The 11,854-nt window shown below is 38.1% G+C and overlaps 1 protein-coding gene across 1 annotated transcript in view; it reads right to left on the bottom strand.

Annotated features, from left to right (window-relative positions):
* Positions 1-3,264: 3,264 nt before the first annotated feature.
* The window catches only part of SPINK5 (serine peptidase inhibitor Kazal type 5), a 78,495-nt gene continuing 69,905 nt past the window's right edge, over positions 3,265-11,854 (bottom strand). The window contains exons 31-33 of the mRNA XM_047731512.1: positions 9,947-10,077; positions 7,285-7,375; positions 3,265-3,595 (exon numbers count right to left, since the gene is read on the bottom strand). Coding sequence (XP_047587468.1) covers positions 3,587-3,595; positions 7,285-7,375; positions 9,947-10,077 — 231 coding nt within the window. The 3' untranslated portion in view covers positions 3,265-3,586. The remainder of the gene's footprint in view (positions 3,596-7,284; positions 7,376-9,946; positions 10,078-11,854) is intronic.

Below are 11,854 nucleotides of genomic sequence, written 5' to 3'. Positions count from 1 at the left end.
CTCTCTGTATAATATATGACACTGGCCTTGGTCAAAGTCACCATGAAGGTCACAAAGAATATGGGATTCAAATGAATATGGGGTACAAATCTGAGTATTGCCATATGCTTTTCTCAGTTTCAAGCACATATTAAATGTTTAGAAATGGCAACATATATAATTTTCTATAATTCTATTAATTATTCTATTTCTATTTTTATTCTCTATTATCATGGAATGAGAAGTATGGTTGGTGTTTACTAAGAGTATAGAAGAGGGCAAAGAGAAGACCAGTAAGTCACAAAGAAGGACAAGAGTCAGATTCTTACCCACTACTGAGTTACAGCCCATAGGTCAAACCTGGCCCACCACCTGATTTTATAAATACTTCTATTGGAACACAGTCAGGTATATTTATTTACATAAGGTAAATTCATTTCCTTACACAACAGCATCATTGAGTGGTTGTGACAGAGACTATATGCCCTACAAAGCCTAAAATACTTACTATCTGGCTGTTTACAGGAAAAGTTTGCCTACCCATAGCCTAGACAAATGCTCTCCTTGGGTGTTTTTGAAGCCTTGAGAGAGAGAGAAAATAAGGAGTTTGATAGTGTTAGATCTCTGAGAACCCATATTTTGAAAACAGAATCCAAAATAGCATCAGTTATAGAAAATGTGTTAAGTTTGTGATAGTGACCAAGTTGAGGTGATACAGTTTTTTCAGTTCCAACTCAGGATCATTTGTCACTTCCTGGGCTAGAATTTTAGGGCTCGTTTGTGAAATCTCAGTGACACTGGTCTGGTTTTCATTTGCCTCCCATCCATTGAGCCATAACTCAAGAAACAACTCAAAAATTAGTTCACTTGAAAAAAATTAGTTTACTTGATATTTAATGCACCTATTTTTTTGTGAACATTTTGAAACCAAAGACATTTTGCATTCACCTCTAGTTTATGTTTGCCAAAAAAAAAAAAAAAGAGATCAACTTTCACCTTTTTTAAAATCCCAAGTTATGTGTTCAACACCTTCACATTCAACCCCAATCCCTGATTTCAGTCCATTGTCTGTCTTTCTTGGATCCCACCCCATTCCTGACATCTGCACTCTTCACTTTACCCTTGACCTTCCCTGGGCCCCTGGGCCTTTCCCCATCCCCATGTCTCATCCCATTCCAGACTATCCTATCCTCCATCCCACCCTATTCCTAAGCCACAATTTCCCTGGTGCTCAGAATGATTATCAAGGATTGGTATATATATACACCAATCCTTGATATATACACATACATACATACCAATCCTTGAGATATATATATATTTAATTATTATTATTATGTTATGTTAGTCACCATACAGTGCATCATTAGTTTTTGATGTAGTGTTCTATGATTCCTTGTGTATAACACCCAGTGCTCCATTCAATACATACCCTCCTTAATACCCATCACTGGGCTCACCCAACCCCCCACCCCCCTCCCTTCTAAAACCCTCAGTTCGTTTCTCAAAGTCCATAGTCTCTCATGGTTCATCTCCCCCTCTGATTCCCTCCCCCTTCATTTTTCCCGTCTTTCTCCTAGTGTCCTCCATGCTATTTCTTACGTTCCACAAATAAGTGAAACTATATGATAATTGACTTTCTCTGTTTAACTTATTTCACTCAGCATAATCTCCTCCAGTCCCATCCATGTTGATGCAAATGTTGGGTATTCATTGTTTCTGATGGCTGAGTAATATTCCATTGAATATATGGACCACATATTCCTTAAAGGATTGGTTAAGTCTTAAGCATGTGATAATAGTCTTCTGTGCACATTACCTAATAATCTTAGTCATCATAAAAAATACTAATGAAAGAAGGTAAAGGGTTTATTGTTTATAGCTCAATAAAATGTTCAAAATGACATAACAAAATTCAACTACTTCTCAAAGAATTACGGTCTTAGCCATGGACACCCTAGTCATTCAGAGTTTCTGGATTTCCTAAACTACACAGGAAGGAGAGCCATAATTCCATGTTACAGACTCCCTAAACCCTTCCCTTACATCCTGGAATTGCCAAAGAAAATAGCAACATCATTTTCTCACTTTTTTTTAAAGCCTTCTTTTTTTTCTGTTTTCCTAATGACAACACAGAAGAAAAAAAAAAACTAGTGTGGAATTGATTTCTCACACAGTTACAAAGGACAAAGATCACAAAATCCTACTATAATTGCCCCAGGGACTACTTATCTAAAAGAAAAGGGCAGAGGTGAAAAATACAAGATTAACTTCCCAAATCCAAGTAGACCTGCCATTCTGTGCACAGTTCCTTTATAGCTGAGAACAAATTCAACCATGATGGATTCTGCATAGCTTTCTCCTTCTAGGATGTATTCAGGTCCAGCCCAGTATCTGTAAGAGAACAACGTTAACTACATATGGTACGGTCACAGGACACCAGTATCATGACGGGGAGCATGACAAAGTTTCAGCACTGAAGCAGGAGTTTATAAGCTGTCCCATCTCACTCTTACCTACTGCCTGCATTCCCTGGTTGATTTCTCAGGTGCATGAGCTCACTGTCTGGTTTAGTGGCCTCTAGTTATATGTAGCTATGAAGCATTTGAAATGCGGTTGGTCCAAACAGATATGCTGGAAATACAAAATACATATACTAATATCAAAGACCTGGTTAAAATGAAAGTTTATATTGGTTATATTTTGAAATGATGATAGTTTTGACATACTAGGCTACATAAAATATATCATTAAAGTCAATTTTACCCATTTCTTTTGTATCTACTAGAAAAATTGGAGATTACATGTGATTTGAATTCTATTTCTAATGGACAGTGCTGTTCTGGAGACATGTGACACACCAGTAGTTCTCATTTCCTTAGTCTTGCCCCAGACCATGGGTCCAAGGCCCTGAGAGGAAATAGTAGAGAGGCAACATGACTGAATATGAGAAACTACTGGTTTGTGACTTTGGATGCTATCTGGGTAACAGTGGTAGTTACGCTCTGTGGAAGTACAGAAGGAAAGGAGAAGAGCTGGTAAGGTGACAGGTACCAAGGTGATTCATAGCTGGTTTGGTCTTATACAGCTCTTGAAAGCCAGGGAACTCATAGCTCCCTACCTCTCTTCTAGACATGTCTTCCCAACTATGACAGTAATTTGAATCTGAAAAAAAGTGAGCATTCTGTGTCCACCAATAGCTTAACAAGCCAAGCGGTAGAGTTTCAGCTTCTGTAAACACACACACACACACAAACAAACAAACAAGACGTTCCTATTATCCAGGCAGTGATGAGGAATCCCAGGAAAGGGTGTTCTGCTGGGTTTACTTTTATTGAACAAGTATTTGAACAGATAGCATTGTGATCAGGAAGTTTTTAAGCACAGACAGATGGAGGTGTCTCTGTGCCCTCAGATCACAGAATCTAGGAGGAAAGAGATGGGAAAGACTGAAGGTCAGTGAGTCCATTCCCCCAATAGCTCTGAATGGTTTTCTGTAGTAAATAAGACAAGCTCTGAAGAATTCTTTCTCTGTACAGATGGTGAGGGTTAGGTGATTCAGAATTGGGGCATATATTTTCCCTCATGGCTTTCACCAATTCTTCCATCATTTGTCCTGGAAGAGAAGATGAATAGGTTAGGTGCTAGAAACTAAGAGATATTATAGAAATGTGGGTTATACATTTAAGGTGTACTGTAAGACAAAGAAACCAATACAGCCTTGCAGTCTGCCAAGAACTCACCATTTATGATCACTTTCACATTTTATTCAATTGGTTCAATGAGTACCAAGCACCTAGTACACACTACCTGCAGCAGTAGATATAAATACTAACTCTGCCCTTGGTATTCTGTGACCCTCAGCATGTGTGATCATGTGTGACCAGACCCTGGCAATGAAAAGAGGTAGGTGTCAGTAACATCATTTCACAGAGGAGGGAACAGAACTCCAGAGAAGGTTAGTGACTTGCCAAAGTCTCACACTGGGTCAGAACTTAAATCCAATTCCTCGAACACTAATGCTTTACTATTGTAAGCTGTTTAAGGCCATAAGAATTTCATCAGCTAACTTCCTTGCCTGACTCATCCAATATATATATGCTCTTGAAATGGACATTTAAAATATCAGATCAAGGGCGCCTGGGTGGCTCAGTGGGTTAAGCCGCTGCCTTCGGCTCAGGTCATGATCTCAGGGTCCTGGGATCGAGGCCCGCATCGGGTTCTCTGCTCAGCAGGGAGCCTGCTTCCCTCTCTCTCTCTCTGCCTGCCTCTCCATCTACTTGTGATCTCTGTCAAATAAATAAATAAAATCTTAAATAAAATAAAATAAAATAAAATATCAGATCAACACCTAAACATTTTTTCAAAAGAAAAAAAGGGCCTCAGGAAGTTTTTTTTCCCATATAACCATGCAGTGTCAGCCAGTAGCACTATCATTCCAAACCCAGACCTCCATTTTAGTTCTCACATTCACCCCAGGAGATTTCCTTTGGTTTGAGGTTGGCAATCTATGGTCTTGTGATATCTTGAAAAGCTTTACCATGGAACTGAGAATAGTCATTTATTCATCTCACAAAATAGTATTGGTATTTTCCTTAACAGAGAAATGTCCTTTCAAGGTAGCTAATTTTTATTTAATTGAGGTATATAATCCCTTTTCTAGAGCCCCTGGTTTTCAAAATTTCCTGACAACTAAGGCAAGGTGGCAGAGCAGAAGCCATGAAGCCAGAAGATCTATACTAGATGCAACACAGAATGTTCAATAACTCTGATAATTGCAGTATCTCCCCCAGGCTGATTTACGGTAAAATGGGAAAGATAATAATCCCTGCCTAATCACAGGCCTACTATGAGGATGTGCACAAGAAAGAGCACATAAAACTCTGAGTTATGTAAATCTTGGGAGTTCTTGTATAATAGAAAATACTTCTTAGATACTAAGCATGAGTACACATTCTAGAATCGTCAGTCTCTTTTTCTAGGAGAGCTGTGACTGTCTGGCCTTTCATTCATTCTTCAGATTCCAGACTCTCTCAGAGAATCTTTCTATATAGTTCAGGCAATCACTTTCAATCTCCAGAACGTGCATGCATCATAGCTGTCAGAGCAACACTGGGCCATGACCCACTTGTAGCACCTTAGTGTATCCAAGATCACACCCCTGAATCATACAGAGGGAACTGAACCCATATTCAGGACGCCTTTTGTTCTAATGATTTATTCCATCATCTAACACCATAAATAAGTCCTGTCATTAATAATGTGTTGTGTAATTCTAGTGGAAAGAAAACACTGAAAAAGGAAAAGAAACTCTCTTACAAAACCTTTTACGCTTAGCCCTGTCAAGATTCTTCCATATTTGAATAAATACACCTTATTAGTAATCCTATGGCAAATTTCTCATAAAGTTTTTTGTCAAGTTGTCTACATGAGAGTACAGCAAGATGCGGTCTAAAGTGATCTTTAAGATTCACATAAAGATTATTTTTACCTACTGTCCTGAGTTACATGTAATCAGGTATATTTGTGAGGTGGGAAGGATACTATATTCTGTTAATAAAATAAGGAGCAAACCACTAAGAATTTATATGTAATAAGACAGCAAACACAATGTGGGGACTAGAACAAAAGATGATACCATCTCTTTATGGATGTGTAAAGACCTCAAATACACCAATGCCTGTCAGGCCCACGGGAGGAAAGATGAAGGTCTTCTGGCTTCACCCCAATACTCCGCCTACTCTACCCAACCATCCAGCTGCTAACGGAAAATCCAAACCACTGAGTTTCTTTCTCTTGTTTTTCCAGTGTCCCATATCAAGATTCACTGAGTAGTTCTTTTTTTAAGATTTTATTTATTTATTTGACAGACAGAGATCACAAGTAGGCAGAGAGGCAGGCAGAGAAAGTAGTTCTTATGAATGTGCTCTCATCTACTGTTCCTCAGGAGCCCCAAATCTCGCCAAATAGTCTCCAATTCCATTATTGCCAGAGCTTTTGGTGGCAGTGGAAGTGAAACTAGTTGTGAATAATAATAAATTTTTATTTCATCAATGTAATTTATTATACTATTTCATTTTTATTGAATGTAAGTATATTTTTAACATCAAATATAAGTTATTAAACTATAATCCATTGTAATTATTAAACATACATAAGCACTGTGCCAGGATCTCTTTCTCTAAGTTTACACTACAGACTCTTCTCTTTGTCTAAGTTCATACTTTGGTCTCTTTGGCATAATAATAACAGTGATAATAATAATCAATGCCATTGGTTTGTAGACACTGTGCCAAATGCTTAAAAGTCAGTATTTATTGAGTATTTTCAATAACCTGGTGAGATCTTTGGTTTAGATCTTTGACTTGCCAAAGGTCTCATATATGAGGAACTTTTATAAAAAACCAGAATTTAAACCCATATTTACCTAGTAACAAACATTTCTAAATTTCCTACAACAAAATTCCTACATTTGCCCCCAAGTTACATACCATCTTGCCTGTGGAAGAGCATCCTCAAATGCAGTCACCAGGGAAAATGGCAAACTCTACAAAGGCTGTCAATTTTGCAGGCTGCAAGGATGTTCTGACAGACATTATCGAGTTTGCTATTCTCCCTGGTGACTGCATTTGAGGATATTACCATGACTTTGGAAGCTGGGAACCAAACTGAGAGTTACAGAAGGGAGGGGTGTTGGAGGGTGGGGTAACTGGGTGATGGGTATTAAGGAGAGCACGTGTGGTGATGGGCAGTGGGTGGTACATACAACTAATGAATCCCTGAACACTACATCAAAAACTAATGATGTATTACATGTTGGCTAATTGAGCATAATAATAAAAAAATTGTTGCAGGGATTTAAATGACAAGGCCAGCTTTTCATGTTGGGAAACAGTTGAATGTGAAGTGGGAAACAATGTGAAGTGCAAGAACATGGGGGTTACCCAGAAACGGCTGAAATTCAGTTCCATCACTATGTGACCTCTCCTAATCTTTTCTTCTCTCTTTATAGTAAATCACAGGAAATAAAGCCTACTTTGTAAAAGTGTTATGTGAGGGACATTGCTCACAAATAATCTATTAATGATCCCAGTTAATAGTAAACACTTAAAATACGAACTATTATTACTATCCCTGCTTATTTTAGTGATTGCTTACTTATCGTCACAATGAAGATGTGACCAGTTCTGGGATTATATAACCCAGGATCACTGCCCTTGGCAGAGAAATGTCTATCGGTCGGTGGCAGACACGAAGCAGAACCAATTGGCTCTGGCCCAGTAATCGCGAACGCAGCGTACTTACGGATGCTGGCAAGTCGAGAGGGGTTGTTTCTGGGATGCTGTTCTCTTCACACTTCCCTTCACTGCGTATGTGTGTATTAGTTTGGCGTATTCTAAAACAGAGCAGAGGAAATTAAAAAGATGGAGAAACTGACAGGGTAAGAAAAGAGAACAAACAAGGATCAACGTGGATGACATCCCGCATCAAACCAGAACTGAAATTACAGGTAGAACCCAGGATCAGAATTCAACTACCTCCCAGTATCACCAGGATTTAGCTGCAGATTCATTCCCCAGGCCTGGATTCATTCCATCACCTTTCATTCACCTATATACTCATGAAATTTTTCAATGTTAGAAATACACTTGGAGACCATCTATTCCAAAAGCCATTATTTTACAGATGGGAAAACTGGATCCCACAGAGAAGCCTCATTTTACTGAATACCTATAATGTGTGATTACAAAATACAATTTATATATAAGATAAAAATATATAATATATATATAGAATATAGATTTTATAAAACACAAAATACGTAATCATACAGTTTGCATTTAATAGCTGGAAGAAATCTTAAAAGGTATGAAATTTAATGCCTCTCTTTTCAGAAATATTGTATATCAAACATCTGCTTGTTTGCCTCTGGTGATGGGAAACTCACTATCTATCAAGGCAGTTTGACTTGTCCTTGGACATTGCTCAAGTTGAAATGGCTTCCCTCTAAGACTACAGAAACCAATACCATTTCCTCTTGCCTGGGATAGCTTGGATCTTCTCTCTATAATATATACTACCAGTTCCTTTGCTAAACAATCCATCCTGAGGCATGCCTTATTAATATTTTTAACATCAAAGTTTCTAACTCTAAAGTTCCCTTGATTAGAGTATCACTTGTTATGGGTTTGTACAGTTAATGGAATGCTTAAAGAACACTGGGAGGGTAATTTAGGCCCTGACATTTACAATAAAGGGAAGTTGAAGAATTTCTGGGTTGAAGTTAAGGTATATATTGTAACAAATTCCTGAATGGTTGCATTCATTTCTTTTTTTTAAAGATTTTATTTATTTATTTGTCAGAGAGAGAGAGAGAGAGTGAGCACAGGCAGACAGAGTGGCCGAGGGAGAAGCAGGCTCCCTGGTTGCATTCATTTCTTAAATGGAGATTTCTTAATTCCTAAAAATCTGTAATATCCATGAATGGATTTTTTAAAAAATTTTCTTTCTTTATTTGACAGATAGTATAAGCAGGGGGAGTGGCAGGGAGAGGGAGAAGCAGGCTCCTGTTCAGCAGACAGCCCAGAGTGGGGGCTCGATTCCAGGTCCCTGGGATCATGACCTGAGCCATAGGCAGACCCTTAACAGACTGAGCCACCCAGGTGCTTCTGGATTTCAAGAGATTTATGCGCCCACAAATACTATGCATACAAATTGTTAATGTTGCTTCATTTTCTTTTCTTGTCTAGAAAAAGGTAACTTTCTCCATGTCATCAAAGGAACTTTTGAACCCCAAATGTTTAAAGAATTACTGCCTTGGATATAAAAGTAGTGTAGTAAAAAAAGAACTGTATTTAGACCCAAACCAACAAGGTAAAAATCCTGTCTGATCTACTTCCTAGCTTTGTGACTTAAAACAAATTACCTGGACTCTCTGAACCTCAGATTCACCCTGTGTACAATGAAGATAATAGCACTCACAGCACGTAGTGATGATTCAGTGAGAGAGTGAATGTGGGAGTGTCTTACCTACAGATGTCAGAACACATAAAGAACTCACATTCAGATATGATTCTAAATGTATAAACTGTAGAGTGTCCAATCCTCACATTCTGAACTTTGCCTATGGTGTCCCCAGAAGGCAAGAACATACATGGACTACAGTGTAAATCTGGGGTGGGCTTGGGGTGGGATGGAAGAGTTAAGATTTGTCGTCGCACTTTCACAGACAGCTAGTCAAACATGAGGCATGTGACTGGAGGTGAGGGTAAAATAGTATTTGAGCAGAGAAGTAAAAAGCTAAAATCCATAATGACAATATTAAAACAAATCCCTCATATTTAATTTTAAATAAAAATGGCAATTCTTCTTAAAAACCCAGTGAAACCAGTTGGCCCAGAGAACTTTTGCACTGGAAGTGTGCACTTCCGCAGTGATCTGCATTTCCGCAGTGGAAAAAGTGAATCTGAGAATGATGAGATAATATGCCCACAGATGCACAGGCAGTAATAAATCTGAGCCCACACCAAGCCCACCATTTGTTCCAGGGGGAACAAATGACTACCTATCAGGTAGTCAGAGGGCCCAGTAGAAATTATTGGCTGGACAGACTCAACACAGTAATGATTCTCAATTTTTTTTTTCTTTTTACACAACACAAGGATGATGTTCTCATTGCCATGACTGTACATGGACTCATAGAGACTTTCTCTAATTGTTGTAACCCCACCACTTTTTCCTTCTCTTCCACTCAGTAAAGTATATAAGCAACTTAATCAAAAAGATAACCTCCAATCCTCTCTATTTTATATTTGAATAAGATCATCCACAAAATTTGAATTTTAACTGCTATGATTAGTAAATTGGTGTAACACACCTCAAGTTGATAGAGTGCAGGTCTGTGGATTAACACCATAGTCAAGAACCTCTACACTCAAAGATATGATAGTGCCACTTATATACTTACAGGTTTTCATGACAGAGCATGCAGGGATTGTTGTATGTCTGGCCATCATCACCACAGACAGGCTGTAAATTCTTTGGGCAAAGGTAACCCATCTTGGGCAATACTCGGTAGTGTTTGCACATCTCAGAATCCTGAAGGAGTAAAACAAATCATATTTACTCAATGGCACTCAAGAGGGTTGGGCTTGGAAAAATATTTTGATTTCCTCAATCACATCTGATTAAAACATTAGTAAAGGAACTGCAACATAGGTCATAGAAACTCAGTATTTAAAAATCAACCAACACACTTACTTATAAAAGTAACTCATGACTGAAGGTAATCATAATGGGATGTAGAAGTGTTTTAAACTGAATGATAATAAAAATATAAACTACCAAAAAAAAAAATAAACTACCAAATCACCACAGCTAAAGCAGTGATTTGAGGGAAAGTTGTAACTAAATACATGATTGGCAAAGATGAAAGTTTTAAGATTTAATCATAATTGGTTCAGAGTTGACAGACTATATAAGAAAAGGGTAAGGATATCTCTCTCTCTCTCTCTCTAAAATAAAATTTAAAACATCCCATGAACTGCTTTAGATTATGTTGAGTTCCATATTGATAGATACTCAGGGAGAATTTAGACAAGCACCTTCAATGAATCACTGGCAAAGGTAGGAATGAACCAGATATATCCTTAGTATTATTTCAGGTATCTGCCACTACAAGATTCAAAACCATTAGGATAAATCATTACAAAGAAGCAATGACAGGCTGCTTCTCTGTTTTCTTACACAGTACATCAACTCTGAACCAACTGTGGTTGATTCCACCTTCAGAGCAGACCCAGGATCCAACCACCTCTCATGACTTTTACCACTACTGCCATGGCATGAACTAGTGTCATCTCTTCCATTGACTACTGCTATGACTAACCAGCTGTCCAGATTTTGCTCTTGCCTCCCTGTAATGTATTTTCATTATACCAGGCAGAGTTAGTCTTTTTTTTTTTTTTAAGATTTTATTTATTTATTTGAGAGGGAGAGAGAGAGAGAGAATGAGAGATGTCAGTGGAAGAAGCAGACTCCCTGCTGAGCAGGGAGCCTGATGTGGGACTCAATCCCAGGACTCCAGGATCATGACCTGAGCGGAAGGCAGTCCCTTAACCAACTGAACCACCCAGGTGCCCCCAGAGTTAGTCTTTTAAAAAGCAAACCAGATCACATCAGTCCTTTTTTTTTTAAAATCTTCATTCAGAATAATAGTCAATATCTTTAATATGGTCTATAAAATCCTTTATAATATGGCCTCCTATTACTGTAATGACTTCCCCTTCTATGGCTCTCTCTGAGGTCCCTCTATTTCAACTATCCTGGACTCCTTGCTGTCCTTTGACCCCTTCCTTGGGGATCTGCTATTCTTTTCTTGGAATGCTGTTCTCTAACTTAACATGTATGGTATCAATCCATTTAGGCCGTGGTATAAATGTCACCTCAGAGTGCATTCCTGTACAGGCTACTTAAAACTGTACTCCCCCTGACCCTGACCCTGATCCCAGTATTTACTATATCATTATTTTACTTTATTTTCCCCTTGGAGTTACATTTATTTATTCACATTATCTACTAACTATATTCTTCAAACATAAACTCCATGAATGTAGAGTTCTGTCTGCTTTGCTTATGACTATTGTTCTCATACACATGAATAATGTGTGGAAAATAGTAGGAGTTCGGTAAACATTTGTAAAATGAATGAATGGATGACAAAATGAATAATAAATTTGGTTCTCTTCTCCAAGAGAAAGCTCAGCTCAAAACCAGATTGTACATTAGGAAGAACCGTGAGGCTCCTGGTGTCTGGCAGTGTCTCATTTCTCTTTTATTTTTTAAAGATTTTATTTATTTATTTGAGAGAGAGAGA

Source organism: Lutra lutra, chromosome 5 (genome assembly GCF_902655055.1).
Source record: "Lutra lutra chromosome 5, mLutLut1.2, whole genome shotgun sequence".
NCBI lineage: Eukaryota > Metazoa > Chordata > Mammalia > Carnivora > Mustelidae > Lutra > Lutra lutra.
This window is presented reverse-complemented; position numbering and strand designations above follow the sequence as displayed.